This window comes from Poecilia latipinna, unplaced genomic scaffold (assembly GCF_001443285.1).
Source record: "Poecilia latipinna isolate Pla-1442-1.1 unplaced genomic scaffold, P_latipinna-1.0 Scaffold232, whole genome shotgun sequence".
NCBI lineage: Eukaryota > Metazoa > Chordata > Actinopteri > Cyprinodontiformes > Poeciliidae > Poecilia > Poecilia latipinna.
Window position 1 is genome coordinate 343,040 of NW_015112848.1, and position 18,788 is coordinate 361,827.

At 42.1% G+C, this 18,788-nt stretch overlaps 1 protein-coding gene across 4 annotated transcripts in view; it reads right to left on the bottom strand.

The window, feature by feature from the left end:
• The window catches only part of slit1a (slit homolog 1a (Drosophila)), a 100,867-nt gene that overhangs the window by 9,434 nt on the left and 72,645 nt on the right, over positions 1–18,788 (bottom strand). For 2 of the 4 annotated variants that reach the window (XM_015032168.1, XM_015032166.1), the window contains exons 10-24: positions 17,191–17,262; positions 14,234–14,305; positions 14,077–14,148; positions 13,765–13,908; positions 12,266–12,429; positions 11,469–11,492; positions 8,068–8,212; positions 7,910–7,984; positions 7,690–7,833; positions 7,459–7,602; positions 7,208–7,374; positions 5,228–5,360; positions 3,603–3,671; positions 3,441–3,512; positions 3,239–3,310 (exon numbers count right to left, since the gene is read on the bottom strand). In XM_015032168.1, the coding sequence (XP_014887654.1) occupies positions 3,239–3,310; positions 3,441–3,512; positions 3,603–3,671; positions 5,228–5,360; positions 7,208–7,374; positions 7,459–7,602; positions 7,690–7,833; positions 7,910–7,984; positions 8,068–8,212; positions 11,469–11,492; positions 12,266–12,429; positions 13,765–13,908; positions 14,077–14,148; positions 14,234–14,305; positions 17,191–17,262 (1,569 nt within the window). The remainder of the gene's footprint in view (positions 1–3,238; positions 3,311–3,440; positions 3,513–3,602; positions 3,672–5,227; positions 5,361–7,207; positions 7,375–7,458; positions 7,603–7,689; positions 7,834–7,909; positions 7,985–8,067; positions 8,213–11,468; positions 11,493–12,265; positions 12,430–13,764; positions 13,909–14,076; positions 14,149–14,233; positions 14,306–17,190; positions 17,263–18,788) is intronic. The other 2 variants (XM_015032169.1, XM_015032167.1) reach the window with 1 other exon arrangement.

Consider the following 18,788-nt stretch of genomic DNA (forward strand, 5'->3'; position numbering starts at 1 on the left):
TCAAGCGGTGCCAGACATTATACCATTGGTGTACATCGAAGGTCAGTTGTCCCAGTTGACCATTTGCATGTGTGTGCAAGTTTAGAAAATAAATCATAAAGCATCAAATCAATGCAATTTAAGCATCAGAATGGAGAAGGATCTGTATTCACCCAGATGGGGCTGCCAGACATTTTCAGGACAGAAAACTGAGGCTGCAGTTCAATTAGACTTCAGCTGTGAAATTTAGATTCTAGGATAAGAACTTAGTGTGAAGAACATAAAAGCATGGATCTTGCTGCCTTGTGATGGTGGCAAAGGGGGCCCCTTGTTACCATGTGACCATAGTTTAAGCACAGCCTGTCTGAAGTGCTGTAGCTGACCTTGTTGAATCTTTGCCACAATAAATTAAGGCACTTCTGAAGGCAAACAGCGGGCAGACCTGGTATTAGAAAAGTGTATCTACCAAAGGACTGGGATTACTATACCTCTACTGATATTATATTGTTCTAAATCACTGCAAATGTTGTTCACTTTACTGTTTTAAATAAAAGCAATAGAATATGTTATTCATTTTGTTTTTAGACATTAAGAAAGTCAGTGATTCTGTCTGAAGTTGTCATCCAGCCTGATGCTTAAACTCAACTTTGTCTACTTTGCTCGGACCATTTTCAGAACAACAGAACAGATTTCAATGATTTTAAAATGTTCCTCTATGCTTGTTCACCTGCTGCCACTTACTGCCTTGTTACAATGTGTATTCCCTGAGCTTTATGGTCTTTACCAATTTATGCCAGACTTCACTTTCTACTCTGCTATTTCTCTTATCGTCCTCTTTCATATCACTGTGCCACTCAAGCCGTTAATGGCCACGCCCTGGCGCTGTTTCATCTCACACACCTCACACCTAATACCCAGCAGGCCAATTAGCAGCTTATTAATCTGCAGCTCAAACCGCAACAGACACACACAGACACACACACACACACACATACGTGCTTTTAATCAGTCCAACCCCAATCGCGCCACATGTATGCCAGGCTCCGACCACGGCTCTGTTTGAAGAACAGAGCCGTTAATGATTCTTCTCCTTTTTACTGCTGTGTAAAGTCAAAGGTGCAGCTTTATTAAGGCTTTGGCACCTCGGCATGTGTGAGAACATGCGAGTGCGTCCTGCTCGTAGTTGAAGTCGGCGTCTCCCTACGGTTTCGAAAAAGCTTCCAATGTTGAACTTTGAACCCTTTGTGGGGTCTTAAAATTGAAACTATTAAGCAGACCTCATTGTGGTTTTACATTAGCTGCACCGCAAAGCCTTTGCTTTGTGAAAACATGAGCACCGACTGACATTTAATAGGAGACCCGTGATTGAAACATCAAAGTTTCCTGCTTCACTTGGACTGATTATCTGACCGATTGAGACACCGAGGTAGACTAGACGGAGTGTGTGAACACGTCTGACCGTGTGTGTACTCCTGAGCCTGCGTGGTGTGCACGGGTGGGAGGGCCTCACATGGCGTCTAGCGCGCTCGCTCCGGGACTATTTCAGAGGCGAAGGTGGCGTGAGTGAGTCAGTGCAGGAATAACGGACGCAGCTTCATTAGAGATCAAAAGGAGCATGCTCGGGGTAGCGAGGCGGCTTCGGCTAATGATGGCCGAGCTTCACTCTCATTCGTTCAGCGAAAGGGCTTTATGCTTTGTGTCTCATTATGATACAGAGCTTTATTCGAATCCGTAAAAAGGAGGCTTTGTTGAAGCTTTGTTGTCAGTAATAAAAAAGTGTGCCTGCTATGAGCACACATGGAAGGCTAAGAAGTCAACTCCTACACACACACGCACACGCACGCACACACACACACACACTAACAGGCTCGCCATCTACAGATCACAAGCATGAGGACTATTTAAGCAGACATAAACACAAAACCATACACAATTTCATAAAGAAGGCTGCAGGACCTGGTCTCAATTTCTCCTCAAAGAAATGAACAGCAGATTGGAGTCAGAAGGTTGCTGCTTTATGCAGCTGCTGTATCTTTGGATACACTTCCAAACACTGGTTTAATTTCGTCATTGTTCTGTCCAACTCATTTACTTTCTGCTCTGCAGTTATTTAGCAGCCCATGGTCACTGGGAGTGCACAAAGACCTTGTGACTTCATAAAAGTCCTCAGACAGAGTTGGATGCATTACAGTTACCAGGCCAAGCAAATTCTCTTGTAATCAGTGTCAGGGTGATTTTGCGCAGTGGCGGCCCATGCTCCGCCCTTATTGTGAGGTATTGATGAGCTCGGGCTGCTAAGATGCAAATAAGAAGACTGGGAAACATGTCTGAGACGGAGGCATGACTGGGAGTAGAAATCGGAACAAGATCCTGGCTGCTACCCCCATCGCTGCCATTTAGACAGAGAAAATAGGTCGGAGTGTGTGAGAGTGTGTGTGGGTATGAGTGAATTCAAAAGCTGTCAGAACTGTTTAGACAGATTCAGTCCTCGGGAGTCAATCAAAGATTCTCTGCATCTGCACAACTATTGCTGAAGTCAGCAGGAGCTTCAGAAATGTCCTCCTTAATGACTTGTTTGACCTAAAAGTGTTTCCAGTCTGGTTTAAGAGTCTGCTATCTTTTTCTACAAACTCAGTTGGCAACAATGATGCTTTTGATTGGAACCAAGTACTGAAAATATGTAAGATTACAGTTTGTTGTATTCAATAAAGAAATAGAAAGGCAATTAAAATTGTATTGTAAAAAAAAAGTAAAACTCAATGCAGCCCAAGCTGACCTTTAACATATTTTGTCTCTTTGTAACCATGAATTTCAGTATATTTTATTAGAATTTTACCAAGTAAAATGAGGCATTCGTTTTCTGACCTACCTAAATGAAAGCCTGTGCAAAATTAACTCCACACAACCTTGAACATACTGTCCCCATCCTAAAACATGGCGTTGGCAGCATCATGCTTTGGGGATACTGTTCTTCAGCACAACAGAGAAGTTGGTGAGAGTTAATGTGAAAATGGATGGAAAACACAGCGCAGTTCTAGAGGAAAACATGCCACAGGCTGGAAAATCAACCACTGTCACATAAAATCCCACAAGGTTTCGGGGTAAAGCTTGGAGTTCTAAAGTAACAAATTGTGAAAAACTTCCAAGTGATCAGACTATTTTTGCAAGGCAGTGAACAGACAGATCGGTATGTAATATATTAAAAGAATATAGACAACATGGAGATAAAGTATTTAACCTCATCTATAAATAAACTCACAGCAGTCGCAGTGAGTGAAGTCCACTGAAAGCCATTTTGGGTATACAGCGCAGAGAGTTGTAGCTCAGGATTCTGCAGATAAAAAAAATAAAAATAAATAAAAATCACACATGTAAGAATAACTGTTTTTTTTTTTTTACTTTTATAACCAAAATTTAACAACAGCTCTTTCTTCTGGCAACTAAGGCTGATCAGGACTTACAGAGTAGTCAGTTGACTCATGTTAGCAAAGGATGAGTTGCTCAGAGAGTAGATTTTGTTGTTGCTCAGGTCACTTAAAGGAAAGTTCAGAAAAAAAAATAAACATATTTACTATGATGGGGCATGCAGCTTTTATAGTTTAGGCAGGAAGAGTAAAGCTTACACCAGCTGTAGGTATTTGAAGGAAGACAGCTCCTTAGGAACAACACTGAACTGGTTGCCATCAAGGTACCTAAACAAGGAGACACAAGAGTTTTCAGTTCAGTGGAATCCAAAATAGCTTATTTACGAGTACAGCCTAGATTCGCAAAAATTTTCTAAAGTCACTTTACACAACAAACAGATCTAAGTTATATTCAGCACATTATGCCACTTGGTAGAAAAAAACCCCCAAAAAGCACTTGAGTAAATGTAGCAGATGATTGCATTGAGTCCAGAAATCCGTGACCCAGAACAAGCATAGTGAACAGTTGCAAACAGTCGTATTTCCCGTGAAAAGCCAATTGTGAACTGTGTAATCTCCCTGCACACAACATACTCTGCACACAACATTTTTATTTGCATCAAACAATTTATGGGTGGCAGCGTCTACACACTGAAAGTCTTGCAAATGATGAACCATTTCTGTCGAACAATTGTCAACTGGTATACGGAGGACATGCAGGACAATGGTTTATTTTAGAATATTTACACCCGTTAACATCAAAGTATCACTTCCATAAGGTGTGGTAGTGATTTAGTCCCATGTTGGACAAGAAGAAGCAGAATATTGATGTCAGTATGCACTGTATGTGAGCTTTTTCGATTTTAATGTATGGGATGTATTTCTTTAAATATAAACTGGGGAAAATGAGGTAATGGTGAAACAGTCACTGATCCCAGCACTTCTACTTGTGACCGTGATACAAAGACTGGTGCATGTGATAACAGTTGAGGCCACCAAAGTCAACATTATGCCTGCAGGAAGGCAATCAGCCCTCTGACTGCTAACACAAAGTCCTACATGCAGACTGTCATGTTGATAAATGGCTCATTTGAGGGCAGCCCCCACTGAGCAGAGCTCCAGGCTCCTGCTATTGTTGATGACTGCACAGAAGGTGGGAAGGGCAGCGGCTGGAGTAGAGGGGGGGGGGAGGTTAGTTAGCAGGCCTTTAGGTTCAGAGGTAATGATGGGTAATGATGGTGCTGAGGACACTTGGGATAATGATGGAGTAGCAAACTCTCCAGATGACAAGATGAAAGCCCTGAACAGAGGGGTACACCTGGTCACACCTGCTGGGACAATGACAGGCCTGAAGGCTTGCTCAGCGTGTGTGTGCATCACAAGAACCAAATGAGGCAGTATTGGAAAGTTCCAGACTCGTTCCATTCCCTCCCCTTTCCATTGAAAACTGCTCATTAAAATGTCCTGTTGCTCCCCTTTGCACCCGTGGACAGGGTTCTGGCCCCATCACAAATATGCACACACACACACATACACACACACACGCACACACACACTCTCTCTCAGACATCCTTGGCTCTGAGTGTGAGAGTGACATCAGTGCCCAGAGGGCAACAAGGAACACAGAAGAAGATGAAGAAGAAGAATGTCTGGGAGAATAACTGCAGGCTTTACTGACTATTTTCCTCTCCTTCAAGTGATGAGATGTTTTGTTTCCTTTCACTTGTTCTTCGAGTGTTAAAACGTCCCTGTTACTGTTTTTCACATGATCTCCCCCAGGTTTAGACGAAAACAATGGAAGCAGGAGACCTGGCGTCGCAGTAAATCAATGCCGAGACACTTACAGTTCAGTCACATTCCTGGGGATGCCTTTGGGTAGTGTGTGGAGATGCTTGTTGCTGCAGCGCACCACAGTCTCCAGGCAAGTACACTCACTGGGACACTGGGGTCGAGGAACACAGCTGGACTCCTCTTGGCCTGGTAAAAATATAAAGTCAGTGATCAGGAGGGAAGTCATGTTAAAAAATGTGCAACGGCACTTTAATTAAAGAGAAAATACCAATCATAATTAAGATGTAGACCATTAGATCGTGTGTACCCACTCAACTATTTTTTTCTGCTGGACTAATATTATTTGCAAACGTATGCAATCGCATTTCATATCTTTGTGAAAGATTTGTAAAAAAACTTTGACACATTGTGAGTACATTTATTTAGTGGGGATAAGTAATACAATTTTAAGAAGTAGGTGTTTTTGAATAAAATAATTGGCTTCACAATTAATAATGAATTTACTAATCCGCTTAAAATAAATGTCACCAAAGCTCTTAAACTAAAACATAGTGCGATTGAATTTCAACAAATTTCCTTTTAGAAGTTTACAATTTTCTGTATCCCTGACAGCGAGGCCTGTGTCTTCTCACTACTCACTACTAAGCTGGAAAAGGACCAACATTTGTCTTTCCTCCATTCATGGTAGGAAGGATAATACGGCAGGCAAAAAGAAAAAAATCTCTGAAGTCCTCTATTATGGAAATGGACTAAAGATGGGGGTCATGGGGTCACCGGGTTCCTATTACACACCAACCAGTTGATTGGGAAAGAAGCCAGATTATTCTTTATTGGCACCATGGATATGAAACACAGGATGAAAATGATGAAAATGTGGAAAAGCACCTCATGACTGTGGTTAAGTATAGTGGATTATCTACCGTGCTGTGGGTCTGTTTCACTTCCCAAAGCCCCGGATATTATTGTGTTTACGTGCGTAACAACACTAATACCAGCTCTGCCAGAAACCTAAACTTATGGCAAAATTAACATAAACATAGTCCCCTAGACACAAAATCAACCTTCTTTCAACTTGGTTTTCAGACTTAAATGGTTCAGAAAACCTATGGATGAGCTGAAAAGGAAAAGCACAAGTGAGGACCCAGAACTATGTACGACCGAAAGAGATTATTAAAGAGAAACGGCTAAAGATCTTAATGCTCCAGCCTTGTAAAATTTTATAGCACAGGTTTTATTAGTACTTTCCATTCAAAAAGAGGTGGTTGTGCAGAAGTATAAATAATTGTGCTGCCAGGGATTTTGTTAAAAACAATTATTCTTAACAAGACTTTAACCTATGTAATGAATCACTGTACTCAAAATAGAGGTAAAATTTTACAACAAGTTTCAGTGTGTGATTACACTCCTGCCATAATGGACGAATTCGTTGTAACTCTCTTTGCACACTTTCACCAGGGAACTATTAAAAGCGATGGCACTGTAGCTGAAAAACAAGATATCACAGTAAAAGCTGGTGAAGCCATGGAGAAAAGTAAAAAATAGAAAAGCGAGGCAGAGCAGGGGATGGGAGGACTCCCTAACGTGATATCGATCAACAGGAGCAAAGAATGGAAGCTGCCTGAGGCCCAAAGACAAGCCTAGCAGTCATTCAGGTGCAAATAGGCTGACTCGTCAATAAGACAAACAGCTCAATACTATAACTGCACTCAGCGCTGGATCGACCAGCAGCTTAGGAACTGCTGAACAGCAATCTATTCAGCAAACAAAAGAGTCACACAATAGTGGCCATTATTCAGGGTGATCCCAGATACTTTCGGCAGGTCTTGTTCAAAATGATTGTGGGAAGGAGAGAGATGTTAAAATCTTTAAGTCAAACCCCAGAAGTTAGAGAATCACAAAGTGAAGGATATCTATGAGACTGGCAAAACATCTCACCCTTCGAGAAGAGAAGTGACTCAATATAGAGAAGACGCTGTTGTAATTTGCATAGTGACTTACAGAAAAAAGAAGTCAACTTAAAACATGGCACCCACCTTCCTCACAGCGAAAATCTGGCAGAGCTACATCCTGGAGGGGGATCTCCTTTAAGAAGGCCGGGCGCTGGCAGCGAGGGTTGCCTGTCACAATCTTCCTGCTCCTCAGCCAATCGCCAAGCCACGCCAACCGACAGTCGCAGTTGAAGGAGTTGGCCAAGAGGTTTCTGAAGGAATGATAGAGCAAACGGTGTTCAGAGCAAAAAGACCAGAAATGCCAGAACAAAACTATGTATAACAAAGAATCTTACAGAGTAGAGAGAGTCTGCAGCGTGTCAAAGGCCCCCGGAGTAATGGTGGTCAGATGGTTGTCGTACAGAGACAGCAAACGGACGTTGTGAAGCCCTGTGAAGCTGTCGTTGTGAACACAACTGATTTTGTTGTTCCTCAACATCCTGTGAATATAACAAAGAGCAAAAAGAACTATGAGCTGATCTCATGGATTTTAATTGTTCGATTTCACCTGGTTGTACGTTACTCACAGCATGCGAAGTCCCTCGAGGCCTCGGAACATCCCGCTTCGAACTGAGTCGATTTGATTGGCTGTGAGGTGAAGCTCAAAGACGGACGATGCACCTTCAAACGCTCCATCCTCAATCTCTGTGATCTTATTGTTACTCAGGTTACTGTGGTTAAAAAAAAAATGTCTATGTTGCAATTACAGGTTCTATGTAGAGGACGATGATAAACAGTTTTACTCACATTTTCTTGAGTTGGGAAAGGTTCTTAAACACACCGGTAGCCTCAAGAGTTGTTAGTTCATTATTGTTAAGGCGGCTGTAGAGGATGAGATATAACATCAACATTAAACACACCTTTCTCTCTGCAGTTTCAAGATAGCGGTGAAAGCAATTCCTTACAGTTCAGCTGTGGATGCAGGGATGTGCTCGGGGATCTTGGTGAGTTTCAGGTTGGAGCAGTCCACTACGTTGGACTCACAGCGACACTTGGGTGGACACACAGGATCAGTGTTGCAGACATTATTCAAATGGGTGTCTTCTGTACCTGGAGGAGATAAAATGTGAACACACTGTTACACTCAATGGACAACTCACTATGCTTGTTTAATGGCTTCTTCAAGCAAATGTTAAATTATCCAAACCCATCGACAGCAAAGCAATCCATTTAGGGATCTTGCAGAATAAAATTTCTGCACACACAACACATCAAGCCTTGATAGGAATAGGGGACAAGACCAGCAGCAGAGGACCACACTGGGTGCCCTGTCTGTTAGCTGTGAACAGAAAACTGAGGTTGTAGCTCCAAACAGGGTTAACAAAATAGGACAATAATAGCCTGGAGAAATATTGCTGCTAAATTTCGATTTCTCACAGTGAGACTTCAATGATGAGGTCTGACTTTGTCATGAGAGCATGGGTAGATCCTAAGTTGTATCAAGTGTTCAGGTTAGTGGCGGTGCAGAGGCATGGAAGATATTTTTGGGTTATACTACTTCCTTAGCGCAACCTAATCATATTTTAAACACCAGTTCCTACGTGAGTATTGTTATGACCACTATGTACCTGTCTTGTAATGGCTATTTAAAAGTGAATCCACCGTGATTTAGCAAGGTGTACCTAATAAATTGACTGGTGAGTAAACAACAAAACAACCCTTATATAAAATTCTTTCTCCATTAAATGCATGGAAACATGCTCACTTTCAGGTTAGTACATGGTCCTGCTGTGACCTAAGCAGGACTGCTGGTGTAGAGGTCTTCTCTACACCAGCAGTCTGTATAGACATCCTGCTGTGTGTCTACTTCAGCAGAATGAGGACAGATAAACTGGAGATGGAGAGTTATTCCAAAGAAGCAACAGAGTGGAAGCAGTGGGGTAAAAAGAAAGTAGATCAGGGCGCTCAGATTCAGTGACGGAGAGCGCTCAAAAGGATGGATGTTGAGGGAAAGGTACGAAGGGGGTGAAGCTGAAAATGCAAAAGGTTGATACACCGAAGAAGGAAAAAAAAAATGCACGTAACATGGGATAAATGAAAGAGAAATGCAAAGTGTGTTGCGTTAGAGAGACTTTATAGAGAAAGAGCAAGACTGGAGGCGCACAGGGAGTGTGCGATGCTTTGCCGAACCTCCTCTGTCTATGAATAGACGTTACGTGCCAAAAAAGTGTGCTGCCGGTTACATCATGGCTTCTTAATAATGGATCAGCACTGGGAGTTACTTAGAACAATGTGTCTGTGTCTCTGCAACTCTGCATTGTGTCTCAGCGCAAATGCTCCATTTAGAGGGTACAGCCCAGGGTTTTCTGTTGGTATGTTGCTTGGTGTGCCATTCTGTTTTGCAGCGGTGCAGAAATATGCAAGAGTTTAAAGATGACGTCAGCGGGACCCCGTGGGGAGCACAAACCACATTCGTTGACTGGAAAACCATAAATAAGTAGAACAAAATGATATGGTTGAGTATCAACAAAAAAAATCTACCCAAATAAAAGATGCAGGATTACAAACCACAGCCTAATCCTAAACCCTAATCAATGACATTGAGAGAACTGCATTTAGGGAAACAAATTACACATCTTCCCTACATAAAGATTTTTTTTTTTTTCCAAATTTGTGCCACTTCTCTATTGTGGCTAAGCAGAGGCTGCAGACAGATGTAGCAACACTAGTCATTAAGGAACTTTCTCTTGTTCACCCAGACAACAGGAAAAGGCATTTCCTGCTCTAGAGGAAGCAATGAAAGTACAAGGAAAGGTCTTTGATCTTGAGGATGTGGAGGAGCCAGGGGACATTTCGTGAGCCTGAGTCATCGTCAGCGTCACAAGTGCGTGGCAGCGACACTTTTACTGTTGGCAGATTTACACAAAAGTGCAGCAAGCAGTAGAATGAGTTTTTTTTTTTTCTTCCCCGCTTGGAGACGCAAAATGACTCATCACTGGATGTGTAGAAGTTCTCTTAACTCCCTGCAGTCTGGTTGTTTATTAGCAATGTGTTCTGCACTCATGGACTTTGTGTTTAGAGCTTGAATGTACAAACGGTGGGGGATTTTGTTAACATTGATGAAGGGTGAAATTCTCATTAATCGCACTCCACTTTGATCTCTCCAGTGCTTTCAAAGTGCTCCCATTTGTTCCGTAAGTCAGCTCAGAGCTTTATCTTAACTTTGCATACAAAGGCACATTCATTTACATAGAGCGAGCTGTACTGGTATTGACCATGAATCACACAAGCATACACAGCAAGATTAGCTCTCACAAAACACATACTTTGACACACATGACTGCTCCTCCAAGTTATTTTCTTGGAAGTGTTCCTGTTAAGGAGTCCGGAAACATCCCCTGATAGGAATCTCAGTCCTCTGGTGGGCTTTATTTGCTTTAGCTTTGCTGATACAGAGGGCACGCTTTCTCTCCCCTCTTTGCTCAGCTCTCTCTGAGACTTTTCCTTTTGGTGACTGTCCTAAAGCCAAAGCAAAGACACACTTCCTTTGGACCCAAACTGCTGGGACTGTTAGGAAAACAGATCCTATGTTGAACATATGTGCTCGCTCATATTAATCATAGCTTACAAGTATGCACAGTTGAAATCAGATATTTACATACACTACATGAAAGGAACTCTTAACTATAAAATACATCAGTCCAAACGTTTCCATTGCTCCTGGAAAGAATGCAGTTTGTAGGCCTCCTTGGTTAAAAATACACCTTTTCAGCTCTGCCTACAAATTTTCTATGGGACTGAGATCAGGATTTTGGGAAATATGATGCATTTTCAAGTAGTCAAGTAACATGTCAGCTGTTATAAAAATGCTGTATATATCAAATATAACTAAAGAAATTTGACATCACACTTTGACGCCTGGAAACTTAACCTCTTATCTTTTTAAGATGCATCACAACAATGCTTCTCCATAATGTCGTAATACAAAAGAAGACATTTTGTCATTGTCATAAAAGCATTACTTTTCTTCCACTTCACTAAACTCACTGGAGTTTCTGGCTGTAATGTGACAAACAGAAAGTTTACGGGGCATAGATACGTCTGCAAAGAAGAGTAGAAGACATGAACCAGAAGCAAAACACAAGGCAACTTCTTTACACATTATCCGTGTTTTGTTAAAGGTCTGGTAATTTCAGTGCGAAAGGAATCGTTGCAAAAATGACAAAACTGCAACAGACAAACAAGACAGATTTCATAAAAGGCAAAAAAAAACAAAAAAAAAACAAACAAACAATGATGTCACTACAAGGACCAAAGATTCGCAGTGAGAAATAATGATAGGTGTGAAAATTTACAAGCAACTCACCTGGGATGACGTACTGCTCTTTGGCTGTGATGGAGGAAAAACAGAGGGACGGATGTCAGTGAGGTCAGATGTGCATAGCCGTGTCACTGCTATGCATCACAACAGTCATATATAGATGTTATATATGACAGCACATGATCAAACAGTGAAACCAGTGTCTCCATATTGTTCATGGCAATATGGAGGAACTAGTGACAAAGTACAAAGGTGGTAAATATTTTGCTGTTGCTAAGGAAGAGAGGCATGAAGGAAAAAAGGAGGACAGTGAGAAAGAAAGGCACATGAAAGACAGGACGTTGTGAAAAGGAAGGGAGGTGGGGGATACAATCAAAAGCAAAACATGGAATCGTTTTTTTCATCAGATCCCGCCAAACAAACAAGGCTATATAGAAGTGTTAAACCTCAGTGCATGGTGCCAGGCAGCACAGTACAGTGCATAAACACAATAGTGGGCGCGTCAGGAAGATGGAGGCAAAGTGAAAGAAACCTGAGCCTGATGATGGGCAGGTATTCAAACTCTAGCATCTAACTCTCTGTGGTGTGCATGTAAAACCAACCTTCTCAGCATAGTGTGACAAGAGGGACTGACTGAGGAGTACCAGCTCAGGCCTTAGTAGCTCTAACAAACCCTTTTACAAGCACTGATCACAGATTAAATACCTAGGAAATAACAAATTACTGTAGTCCCAGAATGCTGAAGGTGAGACAAAAGGCGGAAAGCGGAAAAAACAACAACAACAAAGCCTGTTTGAAGGGTAGAAAACCCGACATGTTTGGAGACACAGCCATGAGCCTACCGGAGCAGCGGAACTTCTTGCTCTTGATTTGTCCGATTCGTTTGTTTGCGAGACGGCGTGGACTGGCACAGCGGGCGCCGCTGGTCTCGATCGGGTTGGAGCGGAGGTAGTCTGCGAGCCACTTCAGATTGCAGTCACAAATAAACGGGTTCTGTGCCAGGTGACTGCAGGAATCAAAAAACATGATGAAATAGAAATCACACATTTATTTAGTATTTTGTGTTGCTTAGTCCATTTATTTAGTCATCAGCAGCCCTACTTGCACTTCATATATAGCTCAAAGACACAGGGGTTCACATCCATAGTTCATAGTTTCCACTCTAAACAAGTGATTTATAATCTATAATTTTAACATGCCAGCTGGTACATAGATTTTGAAGCGAAAAACCTTCTGAGACACTCAATGGAGCCTCTGAAGATAAGGCACCATACAGTACAATATTAAAATATTGTTGACAGGACTTTAGTTTGACAAACAGGATAGTAAATTGTTGGCTGAATGCATGCACTATCTGGTATCCCTAAATAAAATGCAATACTACCAATTCCATTAAGAAGTCTTTTAGAAAGTAGTCTGCCTTGGTGTAATTCAATATTATTATAAATACAGATGTTCTGTGAAGGCCTCAGAGGTTTCTTAGAGAACATTATTGAGAAAACAGCTTCATGAAGACCAAGGAACACAGCAGACAGATCAAAGATAAAGTTAGGCAGAGGCCCAAAGTTAGGTTATAAAACAATATCCCGAGCTTTGAACATCTCGCAGAGCAAAGTACGGTTTCTTATGAACAGAGAAATTGGTCTGAGTTACGATGCAGAGGAAAACCTGAAACAAATCTGTTTAAGGCAGATAAAGATTTGGGCCTGGGGCAGAAGTTCACCTTCCAGCAGGGCAACAGTCCTAAACAGTCAGCCAAAGCTGGAAAGGTTTAGATTGAAACAACTTAATGTCCTAGAATGATCCAGCCAAAGTACAGACATAAACTGTATTGAAACTTGACTTGAAAACTGCTGTTCACACATGACTTTGAGCTATTTTGTAAAGATGAATTGGGGAAAATGTTTTAGGATCTACATGTGCAGTACTTTATGTCCAAACGTGGATCAAAATACGCAGTTTTCTATTTTCTTTTGTAAACAGAAAAAATATTTTAACATCAGGTTTCCTTTTTTCCCCTTCGTCTTTATGATAATAATTTACTTTGTGTGGATGAATTGCATAAAAACCCAATGAAGTCCATTTTAAGTTGTGGTTTGTAACATGACAAACTAAAGAAGTTCATGGGGAGTTGAAAGGCATGATATATTAGATTGTTGATATCCAGGTTGCAGCATGTGCATGCTAAGAAAATAAATCTTTTTCACTTTACACTTTGTAATTCAATTTCTGTGTCAGTGCACACTCCACCAAGTAAACGACTCCTGCGTTGCCTCATGTTTTATAGTAAAGGGCTGAGCATGTGTCAGAGTGAGTAAATCTGTTTGTGTGTTTGACTCACAGGGTTTGAATAGCTCGAAGTGAAGTGAAGGTGCCCTTGGCAAGGGTTTGGATCTTGTTATCGTACAGCGATAGCAGGGAGAGATTTTGCAGATCCTGGAAGGCATTGGCACGAACGCAATGAATCTTATTGGCATTCAGCAGCCTAAAAAAAGGAGAGGGAATAAGTGGGAAAAAAAAGAGAGAGGGAGGCAGCTTGTCAAAACGTCTCTGAATGTACCTGGAAAAATCCAAGCAAAGTTTATTTGAAAGTCATTCCTGGTAGTCAGTACGTCTGGAGAGTATCAGCAAAGTGCGCAAGAGTTCGACTTACAGCAGTTGCAGAGAGTAGAGGCCGTCAAACACACCCTTCGGCAGGTCGGTGATCTTATTTCCATACAGCACGCTGAGGATTTGTGGCAAGCGATTTAGACACAGTAAACTACAATCAAGCAGATTTTTATGCTCCAACTGAGCGTTGGACAACTTACAGGGAGTTGAGAGAGCGCAGGCCCTGGAAGGCATCAGGAGCTATCTCTGAGATCTGGTTGTTGCTCAGGTCTCTGCGTAGAAGAACAACAGAGTTTCAGACGTAGAACTGAGGAGCGATTGACGAGATTTTACCCACATAGGAAGGCTGCCAGATACCGAAGTGTAAACTGGATGAACATAGGTGCCAGCCCACTTCATAGCACTATTTATAAACAGAACCTTGAAGTTAATCTTAACATTTACTTGGATTATTTGTGGCCTAACAAGCAACTCCTTCACTGCAATGTGTAAGAATGTGATGGCTGAGGGCTGAAATCCAAAACAAGATACAGTAGACTGCCTCGGAACATCACCAGTTTTAATAGGATCCACAGGCCTCTCCCCACAGGATAACCACTAAGCCTCTGTACCAATGTGCGCCTGTCTGTGTGAGTAAACGCAAAAGTAAATGAAGAACAGGGGGAGAGAAAGGGAGAAAGACATATGGAGAAAGGGACTTAATGGAGTATGTAGATGCAACTCCAGCCGACTTGATACCTTTGAAGGAAAATCATCATGTGGTGAGGAGGGGGGATATTTCCTCATTTTGGGGGGGGTAACAGCTAAATAAGGAGCCATTTGTCTTTTTGCAAATGCTGAGGTTTCCTGGAAATGAAATCAAAGTTCGGGGGCCAACATATGCAACGGTGTGCGTCTGTAAACTCAGACACTGTAGTGTTTGTGTATATGTCGGCGTGTGAGGGCTGTTTTAGCATCCCTGTGTAAAGGAGTGGTTCATGTGTAGGTCATTCAAACTGAGGCAAGGTGGAAGAAAATGTGCACGGGTGGCTTTACTGGTGCGAAAGTTAGCTGAGGCTAAAACTAAGGAATGAAAATGCACATAAAACTCATTTAACCCTTTAATTAAATGATTAATTTAGGATTTCTTTCCCACATTTTGATGCACAGTTACTGTCTACACACTGTTGGAGTTGGACACAACCAGTAAGTAAGTGCACATGGCCAGGTGGATCAACACAGACATGTAGACATCCAATGTACAATACAGAATCAGCAGGTCTAACAGCAGTAGCAGGTTTGTTTAACAGAACAGATGGATAACACCATTTCTGATAAACTCTGGTTCAGGTTTCATTAAGTTTAAAAAAAAATATTTACATTCTAACTACAAACCCGTTGGGAAGATTTTTTTGGTACGTATTAAGTGTTCTTTCCAACTATCTCTGATGCTCGGAAACTCATGACGCAATCTCAATTGCAATTCTTTCGCCGTGTCCAGTTTCTTAAAACATATAACTATCCTTGTCAAGGGGAACTGAATTTAGCAGAAAACAGCAGTGTTTTTTCCTTAGTGACATTTTAAACGTGATTCAACCCTTCCAGTATGTAGGACGCAATGAAATCTTCCTGCAAAAACTGCAAATAGAAACCCAAGGAATGTTTCATTCCCCCTCCCCCTCTTGTCTTGTTGCAACCGCAAACTTAATGAGAGATTTTATTAAAGCTTATACATTGTAGACAAATGAATGAAATAGTAGACTTGTGTAGAATTGTGATGTGAATAGGAAAGGTTATATGGTTTTCAATTTTTTTTTTTTTGGTAACACTTTATTTGAAGGGGGCTGAATAAGACTGTCATGACACTGTCATAAACATGACATAACACGTCATGAACATGAATAAGCCTTCATGAATATTTATGACTGTTGTCATAAAGCGTCATTCGGTAAATTATGACACTTTTAATACAAAGTTGACATTATTCAAAATGTCTTTGTTATGACAACTTGACATTAACCAGGAAATCATTACTGTTTAAACTTTACCTTTAATAACATAAAGTTACCTAATTTTTAAAGTGCAATCAGTAATACATTTATAACAAATTTACATCAGTAATGATTTCTTGGTTAATGTCAAGTTGTCAAAGACATTTTGAATAATGTCAACTTTGTATTAAAAGTGTCACAATTTACCGAATGATGCTTTATGACAACAGTCATAAATATTCATGAAGGCTTATTGATGTTCATGACAGGTGTTTATGACAGTGTCATGTCAGTCTTATTCACCCCTTCAAATAAAGTGTTACCTTTTTTTTTTTTTGCAAATAAAAGTATGAAAAGTGTGACGGGCAAAACTGTTCAGCCCTCATGTGTCAGGTAAGCTCAGAAAATTGGAAAAAGTTTAATGAGAATAAATACTTCAGCAACATAAACTGTCGAGGATGTTCGGTTTGTCTCCTTTAGGGCATAGCTAAAATACTATCAACTTAAATGTTAACCATAATCCCTTTTCAGTTTGAACTGCAAAAACTTTCCTTTAACATTTCCCTGCACCTACAATAAAATTTGAGTCATTGCAGACTGTCTGTTGGACTTAATTCACCTGATCTCATCCTGTCTCCGTCCCCGGAGTTGAGCTGTAAAATCATGAAGAATCTTTAAAAATAGGCAGAGAAACTCCTTGACCTTCCTCTTCCTCCATCTTCCTGCTGGTATGTAAGTCAGACCTCATGGTGTTGGAGGTTTGGCTGGCTTGCTGGCTGGCTGGCTGGCTGGCGTTTGCTGGCAAGGTGACTGAACAGCTGGCTCAACCACCAACTTGTTCACTCCCAGAGAGAGCGAGAGGTTTCAGCCCTCCTTCCAGCTCTCCCTTCATCCCCTCATCATCCCTCCAGCCGGGAACAGACAAAGTGGACACGATGCTAGCCAGGGGAATACCAGCAGGCAGGGATGAAAAACGAGACCTGCTATTATGAACATGTACGACTGAAGCTAGCGCCACCCCAAGCCTGAGAACGGCACCACATTCTCAAGCTGCAGACAAAATAGACAGATATGGTCCTTGGAAACGGGAGGAGAGGACTGCCAATTGTTGCTTCTTTTTCCAGCCACCAGAGTTTTGTTCCCATCTGTATTACTTAGCCCTGAGGGGAACGTTCTGCTGTACTTACATCCTGCGCAGTTTCTTGTAGGGAGAGAAGGTTCCAGGAGGAACAGACTTGATCCCATTCTGCTCCAGACGTCTGGGAGGGAGGAGAGAAGAGAGGTGACACAATTAGCTAACCAAACAATAGCATTTTCCATGGCAACAGAGCTGAGTAATCACCTCTGACCCCTGGTGATTGGGCTGATTATACTAACGGAGATCTATTTCGCAGTTGTAATAGGTCCAGGCACACTGGAGTCATAACATCCACAGAACCAATAAACATTCTCAACACTAAAGTGATGTGGAAAAGGACTGGAGGGGAAAAGGCTCAATCTTGCTTTTCGTGAGGGTGTTAAGGCCTTCAGCTATAAGACGTATTTCTCCCTGATTTAACATTTACAGTTTCCAGCTCGTATGAGCTCATGAAATCAATAATGATCTCACTTGTCCATGTGAACGCCGCTGCTATCCCCTGGGTGTTTGCAAAGTGTCCGCTGAAATCTTTGCAGTGGGGTAAAATATTACCTCTTTGAGTTTACTTTTTTTTTTTTTTTTTTTTTTTCCCTGTGTGAGCCCAGGAGAAGTTGACACTGACAGGATTTGACAAAGCTCACCATAAAACTCCTGTCAGAGCTCAAAATTAATACACAGACAAACACACGTTTGGCCATTTAGAACAGAGCGGCAACAGGCTCTAATCAGCGTCAGATGGTCCCCCAGAAACAGAATCTCCTAAACCCCATTAGCATGGGCATACATGTGTTGTTTCGGGCTGCTGCTCAGGACCCAACTCAGCCCCCACCCAGAACAAATCTCTGCTGAAGCTGGCAGAGGGCTGTTTATCTGCAGGTCAGTTCACAGCTTTTAAAACTGTCCTTACTGGGGCTTAGAAGGGCCCAGAGGAAGCCAGCTGCAGGCATGTCTGGCTTGTTCTAGCTCTGCGCCTTCCTGCAGGGGGAACTGGCTGCAGACCAGCAGCACATGGGCCTGGACGGGCTGCGGTGGCCCCACGGCCGCAGAGGCATCTAAACATCATTAGGCTGCTATTTGTCGCCACAGAAAAATGGGAAATATTCTCAAATCTTCTGTACGTTTAGAAGCAGATTCAACCACCAGCTCCTTCAGTATTCAACGTCTTGGCGCATAAGCGTTTCCCCATGATTTAATTAGTCATTTCAGATTTAACTGCATGCCTCTCGGGCCTCTTGGATTGTGTTTTGTTTATGTCTACTCACGGGGGGGTAAATGTTTTGTTAGACTCTGGCCACAGTCATTTAGCAGTTCTGAGCTTCCAACATTTTTCAATCAGGACTCTTCGCCCCCTCTCCCCCCTTCAAATGAGCGTTCCTCGCCTATGGAGTGATATGGGAGCGCAATTGGCATTCCTCGGATGACGGCGACTCGAGACCACAGATTCCTGCGGTGGACATGATCCCCCGTTCTGTTTTTGTCTGGCTGTCCCAGTACGAGTGGAGTGACAGCACTGTGGTTCCTCTGCCCTCACCATGCGGCAGCGTGCTGGACCAAGTGGCTTTAGCGCCTTCTCTCATCAACCAGTCGGTCTAACTGGTCCAAACCAGTCTGGCACTACGCACAAACACGTTTCCGTGTCGGTGTACG